Genomic DNA, 16,957 nt, shown 5'->3' on the forward strand with positions numbered 1-16,957 from the left:
AAAGAGTTTACTGGGTGAGGTACAGCAGAACAAAAAAATTCTTAACAGGTAAATATTTTAAAACTTAAATAATGAAGCAAGCTACTGTTCATAAGAGCTACTAATCAGGAATGAATGTAGACTCCTGCTTTGTAGTCTATGAGAAGTTAAACTTAATTCAAAATAAACTCACAATATAGGTTCAGTATGAGTAAGCTGCTCAGGTTGCTAAACCTCTGCAGGTATCAGGACAAAGTGCTCAGTCTAACTTTCTCAAAGTAGTCTTTCTGAGAAGATGTTTTAAGGAGGGTTTTTCCAGAAAAGAACTGTTGCAGCCTTTCGTGACACACCAGTTCCAGGGGTATTGAACATCTATAGGACTTTTCTTATGTTTTCTTAGCAGTGAACTGTACTGGTACTTGTAACATTTTGTTGTCTTTGTGAATGTTTCATGTAGTTGTTTCTAGAGCTAGTGTTCTGTGATAGGTAGAGGCTGTCAGTGGGTTCAGTATACTATGAGTTCTTTCTAATTCATCTCTTAGGTAGAAGCGATTTGGGAAATCAGTGACAATGGTTGGACTTGGAGAGCTTGGAAGACAAAGTTGAAAAGAGGGCTTGTAGTGTAGGAGTAGTAAGTAGCTTGTTGAGCAGTGCACTATCTGCAAAATGCAAAGTTCAGCTGTTTGGCCATGTGGTGGCAGCAATGCCCACATAAAAATTGCCCTAACTGGAGAGAGAACACTAAGTAGAGAAAAAAACATCTTTTCATTTTCCTTTTTGAGCATTGCAGGAGTAATTTAGGCATGCTCTAGTACCAACTCTGTTTCCAATAGAGCATGGACCTCTCAGAGTGAATTTCTCTCAGTTGAGTTCTCAGGTCAGCTATAGGAACTGCATGTTAACTCATGTATACCCATGTACATATACTTATTTCTTTAACTTAGCATCTGGAATTGCAACATGAATTCATAGTAGCTTCCCTTGTGCCATCAGTAACAGCTTTTTGAATGTCTTTTTATATAACTCTTTCTAATTTTGAGGAGGAGTGATTCTTAATGAGTAAAAGCTGAATGATGCTAGAGTAATAAATTATAGGTCTTTTAATTGCAACATAAAATACAAAAAAAAAATAGGTTTTAGCTTGTGAAAATACTAAATTATTTACATTTTGAAAGGACACAATATTAAAATTCATTAGGAATTTAAAATTTAATTCACTTACAACTTTGCAGATAGCTGCTGTTTTAAGATACTATAAAATATAAATGTATGTTAATATTAAAACTGTGTTGTTTTTTTTTAAATAAAAAAGTTCTAAGCAGAGTTTGGTTGCTCAAACATTCATGTAACATGTAAAACGTCTAAGAGGTCACCCTTGGAAAGAATAACCCTTGTAATGGAAAAAAAGAATGTCTCTGGGTAAGAGATAGGAAGGAGCTGGTGTCATCATGGTTTCAATTATCTTCTGTAGCACTAGGTGAGAAATGCCTATAACTAATGATCTACAGTACCACTGTTGGTGCAGGTATTGGTTCTGCCCTGTAGTAATTTATTTTTTCTTGCACTTACTGCATGTACAATTACTTTGCTTTGTTGCCCAGAACTCTAGCCTCAATGTAGTTTTAACTTTACATTCTTTTCTCTTGACGTAGTATTCTTATGTTTTGTTGCTGTATTTACAACTTACATTTGGTAACAGTTTTGACTAAATATGAATACAGGCCTGTTTGTGAAATCACAGGTACACATGGTCTTGTATGTGTGAGGAAAACATTCAAGCCTGTAAAGATATTTCCTATTATAAAAACCAAATGGATAAGATTAAACAACTCTTACAGCATGGATTAAAACTACTGTGCTGTAAACTAAATCATTGTGCATATATTACCCATGTCCCAATGCCCTTGTTCATTTTTAATTGTGTTAACCTTGAAATGATACCTCTTCCTGGTACTTCAGGTAATCGAGGATAATGTTAAAACACTTCTAGAATTGACTGGCCCAGGAAGAACATACCTTGCCTGTTTATGTGCAGAACCTGCTTAAATGCATACCAGTACTGATGTACAGGAACGAGCATTACACTATGCAACTTCTGGGCCATTCTGGGTTTTGTTAATGTTACTACTCAGCTGGGAGACCATTGCTGGTGTCTAGAAGAACTGGAGAAATGGCTGCTGTGAATGCTCCAAGCTCAGTGCAGTCTGACAAGCAAGGGACAGCTCTCCAAGGCCTCGCTTCTGCTGCTGATAGAAATGTGGGAGGCCTGACTGAAGCTTCTTGCTTGTTAGATGGTGTTATGGTAAGGCAGCCTGCCCTGTCCTGCTTGGATCAGGCCTGCGTTACAGCCCTGTGTTGTATAGATCCATGTTTTAACACATGTTGAAGTAGTTTTAATTTTGGACTGAATGCTAATTTGTTTCATTTGTGACTAAAATTGCTGTATTGGAACAGAGGAAGTTAGACGCAGCTTCCAAAATTCCACAGTCAGTTTCAAAATCTGGTCACACTAAAAAATTAATTACTACTCTAAGTACTCTGTATGCCCAAAGGCCATTTGTCAATTCTGTGATTTTATAATCCCATTTCTTTAATTTTGAGAACCTCCTGCATGACTGCCACTTTTACAAAGAGAACAGGGCAAAAGGTGTACCTGAGCTACATTTAATAGCTGTTGAAACTGTTATTAGTTAAACAAACAAACAAAAAACCACACCCACCCACCCACATACACACACACTCCCCCCAACAATTCCGAGTAATAATTGGGCTTGAATTCTATTTTTGGGAAGGTGCCATTGCTTTGCACTGTTAATAGAAACTCTTTAAATCTTAGAGTTGTAAGTTACTGGGAAAAAAAATGACAGCATAAAGCGATGATTAGTGTGAGCGATACCAGTTTTTATTAAAATTTCAGTAGAAATACCCTTACTGATGGGCTGAAATTCTAGGTCTGCAGTACAGCTAATCAAGGGAAATGGATCTGAATGGCATGTTATCCTGTTAAAGAAATTAACGATCCTAGTAGGGAGAGCAGTATGATACCACCTAAGCAAGGTATCATTTGCAACATTTGCATGTTGCAGTGATGGATTTGATCTCATAGAAGCTTTTCACCAAAGGTTGCTGTTCATACAACTGTGCTCCAGGCCTTCTGTACAGCAGAGAGCAACACTAATCTAAGCCCAGATTATTAATAAAACATATTCGTTGTTGTGATTCTTGACATTTCAAAAAAATGCCTACTTCATTATGGTTGATATATAAGGAGAATGGACAGATGCTGTCCTATATATATTATATAGGCAAGACTGTGTCAGGGAGGCCACTCCATTGCGGAGTATTAGCTCCTCAGTTTACCCATAGAACTGCTACAAATAAAAACAAACAGTGCAGCTATTTTAAATGTTGTTGAATATTACTTAAAGTAGAGGAGAAAAGGCCGTTGTCTTTCTTGTTTGTTTGCAAGGAGATGTTGAAAGTAAAAATTAACAGAAACACTTCACACAAAATGTGATTTTTTGGGGGGGTCAAATTTACATAATCGGAAAGTTATGCCTCCATTTGTGGATAGTGGAATTGGAAAATGTTTTAAGGGGTGAACACCTACAGTTTCATCAGCTTTGTTTTAACACAAAACAAGAAGAAAAGACTGTCGTCAACACTTGTCAGGTATACTTAAATACAGTTGTGCCATAAGATACAAATAACTTCATATGGTATATATGGGTTTGCCCATCCTTTCTTTCATAGTCTGCTTTTGCCATTTGTATAGAGTTCAGGAAGCTGGATTTTGTGCTCTCAAGTGGAGCTAATCTGTTAGAGAACAGTACAGCTTTAAAACAAACTATGGAATAGTTGTCTCATGGAGACTTTTAACTAAAGATGGCTATAAACTTTTTTATAATAACTTGTATTACTTTTTTTTGGGCAGGATTTTAAAGCTCACACACAATTCATCTTAATCATTAAAAAGTAACCCTACTCTGTATTGGGTAGTGTTTTCCAGTTCATAAGGCATCATAGTTCAAATTCAGAATTCATTTATGTAGTGAAATAGTCATCGTCATTAGTGAATTAGCAGATGGGTGCAGTTACTCCAATGTTGTCTTTGTGACCTCTTGACCCATTCAAAATGTCTAGACCATGACTAACATGAAGATGGTGAATAACGAGAACTTCTTTTATAGACCAGTAACTTAAATACTTAGCATTTATCTAAGCTGTTGAAACCTGAATACTGGAGGAGAATTTCATTACTGTGAAATGCAAGCGTAATATATCCTTAGAGACCCTGTTGAATAAGTTCTCGTTAAAGACTTGAGACAGGATAAAGAAACTGCATGATGCTGATGGTATATTCTTTGATCAGGATGTCTTGAAGTTGTTGGGGAGAAGCAGGACATCCTTGAGATTATGCTGCCCAGTAGTATTACATGGGAATTAATTTAGCTGAAAAGTGCTTCTGGCTCAAGTTAAAATGATGGAAAGAACTGGAAACTTCAAGGTTTTAATCAGAACAGGCAGTTTAAGGCTAGCAGATTAGAAAGATGGACTTGAATAGTAATAGTGTGCAGGTAAAGTCTTATGCTTAGCACTGAAGAGTAGCTCCAGGAGAAGATTGTTTACCTGTGCATGCACAGTTTGAATACAGTTAGGTAGTATGTAAAGTAAAAAGGGAAAAAAAGTCAACTAAATTACAAAAATGTGCATCCTAACAGCTGTATGGGAGAGCCACAGACAGCAGAGGGCAGCCGCATCTAACACAGTACAGTAAGCAGGGTTCTTGTAGTCATGCAGGCTGTGGGAACATTGCAAAGTTAGAAGCACCTCTAGGTCTGCAATGTTAAATGCTGAAGCCTGGTAAAATGCTTGCTGTTTTTGTCATACTAAAATATAAACACTGGGGTTTTAAATACTTGGATTTTATGAAAATTGTAGATTTATGTTCATTATTTTCATGATCATTTATAACTTTTTTGAGAACTATACTCAATGTTTTGTACAGCTTAATTCCTTTTAAGTATCTTGAATAAGCTTGGGTCTCTTTAATACCTTCGTTTTCCTCTCTCTGATTGCTCCCCTGTATTCCATGTGTAAACTGTGAGTGTAGGTAAGTGTTCCTGGCAATTTTCTTAATTCATGGCCCTGCCTCCCTCTCTGTTTTTCTGTCACATTCATCATGTGAGCATGATACTGTTTGTGTTTGGCTGTGAAAACAAACCAGTATCATACGTATTTAAAGCAAATTATTATTTTTTTTCTTTTTCTTTTTTTAAATATAAACAGATGTCTGTTCTTTGACTTGTGCCATTTTATGCATTAAATAAAAGAGACACTATTCAAGAACCAGTAGAGAGTTAAGGAAGTCCTATGCAAATTTGAAATTATCCATCTCTTCATACATTGTTTTTTTTTTTGTTTTTTTTTTTTTTTTTAAAAAAAAAAAGATCTTGGATTTATTGACTTGAAATTTCCAGTGTAAGTGATTCCAATAGTGAGTAAAACTGGTAATTTACAGATTTAAAGAAGAAAATTTGTGCACTAAATGACTTAGGTGCCATTTCAGTTTTTGCAGTCCTTTGTGCTGTATTAAGGAAAAAATAAGTAGTTGTGAATTTGCATCAGTGTCTCACAGTTTTTCCTTGTTGACTTGTCTCTCTGAAGGTAATTATATGTGTTTTATAAACATGACATTGCACACTTCAAAGTAAACAGCTGTTTTGCAAGGGTGTGCTGGATAGCTGCTAATACATACTTTAATTCTAACAGAAGTACAGTTAATTATTGAAGAAAATGTGGGATCAAAATTTGTTTTATGAAAGCCTAATACTGAAGTAAATGAAATATTATGATCATAATTCTAATACAAAATTTTCAGTGGGATAACCATTTCTATCAGTGTTTCCATGTTTTGTGGATGCCAGTTACACTTGACTTGGAATTGAAAAATTCAGTTGGAATTAAAAGTAACTTAGATTTGAAGGATATCACGAGGTTTCCTATATCTTGTGAGATAATGTATATGCGAGAATGTTCACTGCTCTTGCTCTTTCTGACTCAGGACATACAACCTGAAGTTCTGATGATGCTTTGTCTCCTCTGGCTAGGTCACCTTGGAATACTGAAATTCAAAACTTTCAGACTGAGACTTGAGAGCATGGGAGATGTGTACACCAAATAGCATGTTTGCTTCCTGGGAGCTTCTCTGTGTTCTTAACTCAAAAGGTTCTTTTCTCTTACATATGTAATATACCCATCAGAAATGCCTAAAGAAACCTTTCAGCAACAGCAAAACCTTCAGTCACCTGTGTCTTCTCAACCTGCTCTTTATGCAGAACCTAGGTGTGGTTGTACAACATAGAGAAGCAATAATGATTAATTTGATGTAGAACATGAATTGTAAATTTGGTTAATTTTCAGGGTTCAGGACGAGCCTTACCTATCATTTTCTGCAGCTATGAATTGTACCCTAGGACAGTTTCCATAATGTGGAGACGTGGGTGGCATAATTGAGAATTTGAAGCTCCCTGTACAGTGAAAGCTGTAATGCAACAAACCTCCCCAGATCTTGCAAGGGGAAGGGACTTACATAGTCCTGAGTGATGGCTTGCACATCACAGAAATTTAATTCTGAGATGAGAGTTTAAATTAGTGTCTGGCCCTGAGAGACCAGAATTTTTGCAGAATTGGTTTCTATGTTAGGTTAAATGCTTGCTGTCAAAACAGTGTCTTAGGTCTCTCTGCATTTAAAAAATAAAAAATAAAAAATAAAAATGTTCCTGCACATAAATATAAAACATCTAGAGTTCTGTCTAACTACTTTTGCAAGTAGGAGAAAAAGAAATCTAGAAAAGACTCTTCCACATCAGAATTTGTATTGTGCAGAGAGGCTTAAGAGAAGGGAAAGCAAACATCAAAACAGCAAGTTACTGTAGTATCTTAACACTTGATCCTTACAGAGCAGAAATATTTGGATGTTATTTTAGAAAGGTAGTGGTACATTCCATTAATAATGATAATCTGCATAAGTATTGGTGAGGAAAAAAAAAAAAGCTTCCCAATTGCACTTTGGGAATTGGAGGATGTGTTGGCTTATGTTAGAGTAAAAACGGAACTTCCCAACATAATGAACTCAAGGGAGCTTAATAACCAACAGTGAAGGGATTGGAGTATCCACAGGCCTTTAATAGTCATTTGAATGGCAACTTCCTCCATCTCTTGAGGAAATGTCATGACTATTGAACAGAGGATGACATATACATGGGGGAATTCAGGCTCTCTTCTGTACCTCTGATGCTTTTTGGAAAAATGTGATTACAGCATAGATGTTTGTATGCAAAATGAATGATGTTCTTTTGCATGAAAATATTTTGTAGAAAAGTGAATTCTCCAATATCTGCCTTTACCCTAAGTGCTAAGCTGTGATTAAATTTAGAACTGTTTTAAGCAAAAGGTTTGTGCCGTGATTGGATAAATTTGATGGGAAGCTGATTTCCTTCATTGCATTGGAATGCAAATAGATGCATAGGTGTGAGGATTTAAATTAGTTTATGTATCTTGGGAAACATTCAGAAAAGGTTTGAAAGAAGCCTGGAGGTAAAATTTGTAAAACCTGATTGCTCAACAGGCTTAAGATGAGTATGGAGGGAACTGGTCTGTTTCTTAGAGAAATGCAGAGCAAAATCTGCTAAAAACCAGAATTGTGTTCTGTAATGTTCTATTTCTCATCCTCTTTTTTTGTGTAAACATAACAGGAGCAAATGTCATGGTAAATTCTTCATTGAATCTGTATGAGAGGTGAAGCTTTTGAGACTTTTGATTTTTTTTTTTTTAAAAAAAAGGGGGGGGGGGCAGAAGTGGGTGTAAACAAAACCTACCTACCTCATCAATTACCCATTAATACCGGCACTTTAAAGAGCAATTCAGCCATCTTATCTTTAAGACCTTCTGTGTATCTGTAACAGTGGTGTCCCATCTCCTGCAAGAACCATTACACAGTTTTAGGGAAAGGTTGAAATGTACAGCATTGTTTGACTGGTTCCTCCTTGATTCTAGCAACAAATTGGAGTGCCTGTATTTAATGTTTACATTCCTCTTATTACGGCAACTGATGATCCAGTTACTTTGGGACCCATAATACATACAGTTCCTGTGGTAGTTGTAGTATGATGGTGTTGTGAGAAAACAATGTTCTAGCTGTTTTTTTTTTTTTTTTTTCGTTGACAGATTTATGTTCAAGCTGTCTGGAATAAACTGGATTTCTTTATGAAGTTTCTAGAGAGTAGCTGGATAGTAGGATTCTGTTGCATGTGTATATATAAGTATATATTAAAGAAATAAGGCATGTTTAGGATTTATTTTCTGTGGCTGACAAACAGTGATGGTCTTCATTGTTTATGTTCCAGGAACCAGTGAAAAAACATTGATACTAATGATGATTTTATAAAGTTTCAGAATCACAAACGCTTGAACTTTAATTTGTAGAATCTGTTGTCTAGCAAATTTGTTCAAGTGAAGTTTTGTCCAGCTTACTGTGAATTTTTGTAAACTTTCAATAGTTACGTGACTACACAAATTTATTTGAAGGCATTTGGAAATTAGAGTGATGGACTAACTTACTCAAGAAGCAAAGAATGGATGCTGAATTTGTTTGGAATTCTTTTTACCACTCTAGAATTTGTACTTGTGTTTTTCAAGCTGGGTTATCCTTTGAGATTTGACTGAGGCATGTAAGTGTCATTCTACCAAGACTGTTTATAGCTGTTCCTATTAAATAGATGATCCTGGATCAGGGCATCTTTTTGAACGCACCAGAGAAGCTTACAAAAAGGTTGCTTACAAATGCGCTTGTTAGCTTCTTTTGAACTTCCTGTTGGTGTTCTTGTATTTATTCATGTTGACAGGTTTCCCTCATGTCTTCAGTCTGTACATCTTTATGTCCAGTATTAACACTGTGTATTTCCTATTACTCCACTTCTCTTACTGAAAGAGCTGGGGTATAACTGATGTTACTGCAAGATGCAGGGGGAAAGCATCAGTTACTCCCATACTTGGGAGTTTGTCTGCCAGGTGATGGCAACTGTGTGCTCTTAGTCTTTGTCAATTATCTAGGAAACCTGAGCTTTTTTTTTTTTCTTAAGTGAAGAGAGATTTAATATTGCCTTCTGTTTTTTTTTTTTTTTTTGTGTGTGTGTGTGTGTGAGGCTTTCCATTAATCCTTAAATCCAAAAGCTGTTATACTTTCATATGCTAAAAAAGCTACTTGAGACACTGTTTTGAAATTAATGTAGCTTTTGCTGCCATTGCAAAGGTTGTCTGAAGTAATGACAATAAATATTTGAGAGTAATTGAGTGTAATAAATAGGAAAGTGTTCTTAAGTGTAAAATTTAACAGCATGATCTTTGTAATAACACAGTAATTTTCTTGAATAAAATCTTGAAGCTTTTTGAAGCAGTAGAAAAGATACTGTCACAAGGAACAATTCTGTAAACACTTGCTTTTGTAGATCTGTTTCCTTGTCTCCTCTCCAGTATGCTCAGTGTTGACTGTATTTTCCCCCTATCTGGGGACATGCCACCAGACCATAGCTAACTTCTTCACCTTTATATTTTTTTTTCAAAAAGCCCTTGAAATTCAGGAATAAATTAATCAGCTTTCTTGGAATAGGCAGAATTTAGTTGAATGAACACCATCTTGCTCTTCTGAGTGAATGGTTTGTCTTTCCTGCAGCCATGACTGTTGCAGTGAGTTCTGCTCATTCTTATTTTTCTGTTATAAAAGTGGTAAATGTCTTGGAGCAGGGAGCAAAGCATGTACGAAGTGCCATGCTGGTCAAGGTGTCTTGAGGAGAAAGCCTGCTTCTGGAAGATGGAGAAGTCTTTAGGGTCTTTCTATTTTCAGCCCCAAAGTCAAATTGGGCCTCTTACTAGGACAGATTGCAGAAAATATGTGTTTAAATAACCAGCTTGTCATTCTCACTCTCTAGGGCATGTTGGATCGTGTATGTCTTGAATACTGTATTAGCAGATGTAGCTGAACAGCATCAGTGGTAACATAAAACACTATTTTATCTCTAGAAGAAGCTGAGCTATTTGATTCAATGAGATGCAAGATCTCCAGTAGTTTTTTTCTTTATTTTATTTATTTATTTTTTTTAATAATGATAACGATTTTCCACTTGGGAATCTACAGCATGCAAACTGTAGAATAGCAGACTGTTACATAGCTAGGAAATAATAGGGAACAGGATTAGGGTTCCATGAAGACTTCTGCAGATGTTTGAAATGGATGGCATTTACACATTTGCCTCTTTTTAAGAATTTAGGAACAAATTGCTTTTGGGATGTAAGTTACCCATGTATGGAGCATGGTAGTGGTATCTTCTATATAACGCAAGTGTTTAATGCTCGTAAGTGCTGTGAATTTTGCTTACACAAGTGCATCTCGTTTGCCATACTTTCAGGTTACTTTTACTTTTTTGGGGGGGCTGAGTTAAAAATATTATAAACCGGATGTGATTCTATTCCAAGTATTCAATTGCTAGAGACTTTAATGTTAAATATGAAAGCTTAAATATTTGAAATACTGGACAAATCAGGATGGCTAGTTCAGTAGTCTTTCTATTGAATGAGAAAGACAATAGATAAGAACTGGTTTTAAATGTGACCTAGAAGATGTGCTCGACCATGTATGAAATGCAATAGTTTTGTTGTTTTGTTTTGTTTTTACGCCTGTATCCATTGGCATCCCACAGCGTGTCCTTTTTGTTTTAAAAAAATAGGTACTGAAATAAAACACTAAATGTGTAACTGGGCCATGTTCTTTTTTATTTTGAGTAGCTGTGAATAAGGAAGTAGAAAGATCTTAACATTCAGAAAACATTCATTCCCTTCCTTGTCCCCCTACAAAAATAAACTTACAGAGAGATTGCAGAAGCAAAAGAATCAGTGATGAATAATAGATTCTTCTTTCCCCATTCTCTGTAATATTTACATATAGCAAGCGCTGTAATGCCTAGAAGACAACAATTTGTTTTGCTTCCTTGTCCTATTCTGCTTTTCATCAAACTTTGAGAATGTGGGCAGCTTCTGCATTCTGATGCTAGAGTTCTCTCTGTATCAGGCAACCTTTGAGCTAACATTTGATGGTTAAGATTTACAGTTGCTATGTTCATTTGGTTAAGCAGACTTTCTCCTGGAAAGCTTATGCATGCTATTGTTTGTCAAGAATATTAATGATCTGTATCCTACTTTAAAAGGGCAAGGGCAAATAATTTTGTCAACACACTAATTTATTCTTATATCTTTGCGACTCTCATGCATTCTGGAATAACCAGCATACACAGTAATACCTCGTTATCTAATAATTTTGTGGTAGTTACAATTTTTCTCCCATTGTCCAAGCATTCAGTGTTCCAGCTGATGTTCTTATTGTCTCTTCCACAGCTGTGGTAATGCTGGCAGTGTCTTAAGTTTTTCTTCCTACAAAGTGTTTTTAGTTGCAGATTACAATGTTCTCAGCTGCTTTTGTCTTGGGTGCAGTTTAAATGCCAGTCATTCAAATTCATTTTTTATTCCCTGTGTGCTCTTCTGATTTATGTGAAATATGTTTTCTAATATGTGTTAATTTGTCTTTGTAAAGCTGAAGGCTTGCATTGTTTTCTTTATTAGCTAGTTATGAATTAGTTTAGTTCTGTTTTGGAAGGAGCATTTTGGTTTTTTAAAACAATAAACCCCAAATTAGAATTGTGCATGTTTTAGCTTGTTTCCGTTTCCCTCTGAACTATTTACTGAGAGATAATCCTTGCATAAAGAGCCATCAGTGCTGTCTGTTTTGACTAAAGTTGATGGAGAAATTGCAGTTAAATAGCTATTGCATGCCATGTAAAAGAACTTCCTCCCTATTTTCGTAGAAATACAAAAAGTTTGTGTTGGTTTCATGCTCTGTCTCAGATTTGCTTTGTGGACTTGAATAAATCACTACATTTATCTGTGTCTTTATTTCCTTTCATAAAAATAGAAGGCCTGCACCAAGATAAGAGAAATATATAGAGTATTCTGAACTGCTTTAATCATAGCGGCCAAATGCATGCATGCTGCTTTTTATCAGTCTTGTAATAGCATTTGAAATGATAAACCAAGAGTAAAATTACAGGTACTTATTTACAACGTTCCAAGTACAACCCCTGTGATGTATTCTTGCTAGGACAAATGTTAAGATTGTTGTTCTTATTCCCCTTCCTTTCTCATCAAGATTAATGTGCTAAAGCAGTACGTTCTCTGAGGCTGGTTGATACTTGTGCTTTTGGGAGGCTTTTTCATGCTCCCTTTGATCACACTGCCCTCACACAAGAAAGAGAATCTGCATCAGGATCTCAGAAGGGTGTTCCAACTACTTAGTCATGATGCAAGAATTTATTAATGACTTAATATTCTGCTTTGCAAAAGAAAGGTGAGAACAAGAGCTCTTGTCCAAAGAGGTGATGTTTTGTTGAGGAATGGAATCTGATTTGTTCCTATCAAATGATAAATGACCTTCCATTAGTTTTCTTACAAGCTACCATTATAAGGTCTGTCTTAAGTGATGCTGGCCTAGAAGTTAATATCTGAAGTGCTGGATGAACAGGGAAGAAAACCCCACAATCTGGATCTTAATGAGAATATGGAATTCAAGCTAGCAATAGGACTAATGGCTAATGTCATTTGAAGACAAACGTCCATTCTCATGCTGCTGGGCTTCTCTGCAAATTTCATCACTGACACAAGAAAGACTGGAGAGTTGGACTGAAGTCCACTGACTGTTTTAGACTTGCATATAAATATCTACAGACATGTCATCTTTCCAGCAGTTTGAATCATGAATTTACAGTCATGACAAACTGTGGATTCAGTTGCCAAATCTATCTCTAGTCTTGACACCCAAATTCCCACCTTCTTCCCCCTCCCACTGTACAAATGAAGAATATGGTGCATTGTTTGCAGGATAGTTCATATGAGTCAAATGTTACACTTTATTTTTGTAAGATGAAATCAGAAGAAAATACTTCTGTCTCATCCCTCAAGGGTAAACCGTCATTGAATCTCATCAAAGGTTTTGATAAACAGGACACAAAATCTGGGCTTGCTTTCTTTTTTGATGGCATCCTTTGAGAGCTATGCAGTACTCATCTGTAAGTTACGTCTTCAAACCATACTTGTCTTAGGGACTTAAGCTTTCTTCTGTCTTGTCTTCAGGTAAATTTTTCCCTGCTAGGATATAGGTTCCGTTGCTCCTCCTGGAAGTTGGGATGAGTGCTCCATCTTGCATACGCTTGATGTTACTCATTTTCATTAGTTTTCTGTAGCACTTCATTTTGAAGGCAGAAAAGCTCTACTGTCTGTATTTAAGTTTATCTTCAACATGCATTTCAGAAAACAAAAAACACTTCTGTTGAGCAGGAGCTGGGAGTTAAGATCTATCAGAAATAGAAGAGAGTCTCCAAGTGGGATTTGAGATGTCCTGAGAGAGGTGTTCTTGTTTCACTGTCTCTGTGAATTTGGGTAGGAACATCCTTGCTGTTTGAAAATATCTTGATGTTTTTGCTGTCAGTTTATGTTATCTCTTCAGATCTGCTGCTGTCTCTACCGTTTTTTCCATAGTTTCTTGCAGTGACCAAGTGAAGCTGAGATTATTGGCAAAGCATAGGTGGATACTTTTTGCAGTGGTGAACTTAGGTTTCTATAGCCTTCCATTTGTAGCCATCTAGTTTATATTTTTCTGATAACGGTTTAGTGTTAAGTAGTCCATCCCCACAAACTCTCGTCACTTTTGTGTAGTGATTTTGTGTTGGTCCTTTGCACTGGTTTTTCATTAACTTTTACAAGCTGAAGCATTTCAGAGGTTATGCTGCCAACTGCCATAGGAAAGAATCTGTAAGCTTTACCATAAGGTGCTGCAGTTTGATGGGATAAAATGGGATAATCTTTTCCTCCTTCTCCCTCAATGGGCTGTACCTGAATATTTTTGCTACAGATGCACAATACCTATGGCACAGATTCCTGCTGTTGTATTGTGGAATGTGAATGGTGAACAAGGTACAGTTAGTACATGTATGTATTCTTCAGCAAAATGCTTCTGTGTATTATACAAACCTTTTCAAATTTGAAAGGAAATGATTATAACACAAAACTGTGGAAGAACATTGTCTAGAAAAGTATCTGCTTTGTTACCAGTCCGATTAAGATGCATTTCAAACATAATTAGAGCAATGGGACCCGTAAGTAATTGTTTATCTCTGTTCCTTTTTCTTCATTTTCCTCTCCTGGTAGGGCTTGCCGTTAGTGTACATGCTAGAAAAAGCATTTTCTGTGTTGCTTGTTTTTAAGGCCTTTAAGCAGAAATGGAATATAGAGCTATACCGGACTGATGAACATTTCAAAAGTAATTTAAGTGTCAGAAAGACTTGATTATGAGGTAGTGAAAAATCTTCTGAAGACTGTAGTAGAGGCACTTGATGTACCTTATAAAAATGTGCTTGCTTTCATCATCCACGTTGTTTCATGAGATGGTTAAAAACGGGTTACAGTAAAAGATTATATTGCATGCTAGTAAACCTGGACTTGGGAGAGCACAAAAGACAAATCTTTGGTGCCCAAAGACAAGTGTTTAAGAACAAGTTGCAATTTTTTTTTTTAATCCTGTGGTTATCAAAAGATCTTAAGACTTTTTTTTTTTAATGGCTTTATCATGACAAAGCAAACATAATATGAAATTAGGATTACTGTAAATTGGGGAAATACCATAAAATTATAAAGGGTTGCCTTCACTCTTCTTTTTTCTCTTCTAAGCAAAGATATGACTGGTCAATGCTGGAGCTAGACTGACGTTTTTGTTTGGATCAGTTATGACCATTCTTAAACTCCTAAGTATGATCACTGTGTAATGAACTGTAAGAACATTGCAATGGCTGCCCCCCCCTCTGATTCATATATCTAATGTGGTGCTACTATAGTGCCCAAACTCTGTAATTGTCATTACAATGCTATTACATACAATTTAAAAGAAAAAAAGACTAGTGTTTTTTTTTCACAGGTTGGTGGGCAGAATCTGCTCACTGTGCAATCACATTGGTCCCAGGAGGGAGGTATAGGATTGTGCAACCCTGGTGGGGATGTCCCCTGACTGTGACTTGCCATAGTAACAAACTATTAGATTATCTTGACTGCCATATCTTTGCCCTCCACGGTCCTTCTCTGTCTGCTGCTTCAAATCAAAGGCTAAAAAGCTTTGGATGCATAATGTACATTTTAGTCCTTTACATTTAGTGGTGTATTTTATTCCATTGCCTTTTTTTCTTCAAATAAAAGTTGAAGATAGCTGTTTCCTAAAATATTTCATATTCACTATCTGTATGCATTTTAACAAATGTGCAATGAGAAAGACAGTAGAAAATCTGAAGAGAAACAGGTCTACTAGTATTAAAAGTCTGTTGATTAGTATGTATTACAACAGAAACCTAAGCTAATATATTTTCATCCAATACATGATAATAGTTACATGGGTGTATGATGGGAGAAGAGACAATCAATTTGCTGATATATGGTGTGCCCCTCTTGCTCTGTGCCACACCTAAGATGCACGCCCTCCCTATATGACTGAATCGCTGTGGCGTTTACCAGAACTGAGAGAAGCCACTCTTAATTAAAAATTCCACAAATTCATTTCTAAAAGAATGCAAGTGTTAAGCATCTACCAAAAAAAAAAGTGTGGTAGACAACAACTTTGCATTTTTGAAGGCGGAATAAGGTTGGGGACTTTACTACAGCAGACATTAGGATTTCCTCTGAATATGTGTTGGTAGGAATCAGTCTGATGAGCAAAGTACAAGTCTAGACTTCTGTTTTCTGCCTTCAGACACCTTTCAAGAAAATCATTTAATCTAACACAATACTTTATTTTGAAGTAACTTACTTTCTTTTCCTTGAGCCATTTGTTTATTGCTTATTAAAAGGCAATCTATTTAAAATCTTGAAATGCACTCCATGTTCATCAGTAAAGCTTTCTGCTATAACTCTGCTAGCATCATTAAGCTCCATTAAAATCACTCTAGTTAGAATAAGTCTTCTGAACAACTGAAAATGAAAATGGAGAAGAGATTTTGATCAGTGTAGTATACACTGATGTATGCATGTAGTATGTGAATGTCTCTGTAAACCATTCTTTTCTTTTTGAAAAACATGTTTTTGCTTGTGATTGATGTCCTCTCATAGGTTAGTATATAGTTGGGGAAAATGCTTGTACAATTACACAAGGCTACATCAGGACTGTTCCTTATAGGGCAATAAATGATAACTGCAAGTGCCAGGCAAATTGCCTGCTCTGGGTTCCTTTGTAACCCTGGCGATGTGGATAGCAAGAACCCACTGATTATGCAGCTGTAGCTAAAAATGGTGCATTAGGAGCCTGGTATTGGAAACAGGAAGGGTAATGCAGAATTTGTCCTTAAGTGATGGAGCTGGATATTCCTCTAATGGTCTGTACAGTTTTATGCATTGAATCCACTTTTCATGGATTGTGCAGGAGAGAAACTGAAGGAGGAATATGAAATGACCACAGATGTCAGGTATTCCATTATGCTAGGAACTCCTCCAGTAAACTAAACAAAAGTGTATAGAATAAAAATCATGAAGAGCTGTTGATTAACCAGAACATCAGTGAAGACTAAAGATGTATGTGTAATGGAGATCACTTAATACTTTTGTAGGTTAGACGAGTACCGGGTTCCAGTGGTCACCTCCATAAAACAGAGGATGGAGACTGGGAATGGAGTGATGATGAAATGGATGAGAAGAGTGAGGAAGGCAAGGCTGCTGTTTCTCAGGAAAAGGTAACTTTTGCTTGTGTCAAGACATACTTTGCAAGGTATTCTGCCTTAATGTTAATTGTTACTATTTCTGGATCTTTAATGCATTAAACTGGATAGCTCATATTTGACTG

The 16,957-nt window shown here is 36.2% G+C and overlaps 1 protein-coding gene across 5 annotated transcripts in view; it reads left to right on the plus strand.

Annotated features, from left to right (window-relative positions):
• STK39 (serine/threonine kinase 39) overlaps positions 1 to 16,957 on the plus strand; it is a 122,884-nt gene that overhangs the window by 64,672 nt on the left and 41,255 nt on the right. For all 5 annotated transcript variants that reach the window (XM_035331888.1, XM_035331887.1, XM_035331890.1 and 2 more), the window contains one exon: positions 16,725 to 16,847. In XM_035331888.1, the coding sequence (XP_035187779.1) occupies positions 16,725 to 16,847 (123 nt within the window). The remainder of the gene's footprint in view (positions 1 to 16,724; positions 16,848 to 16,957) is intronic.

The sequence above is a fragment of the Oxyura jamaicensis genome, chromosome 7 (genome assembly GCF_011077185.1).
Source record: "Oxyura jamaicensis isolate SHBP4307 breed ruddy duck chromosome 7, BPBGC_Ojam_1.0, whole genome shotgun sequence".
Taxonomy (NCBI): Eukaryota; Metazoa; Chordata; class Aves; order Anseriformes; family Anatidae; genus Oxyura; species Oxyura jamaicensis.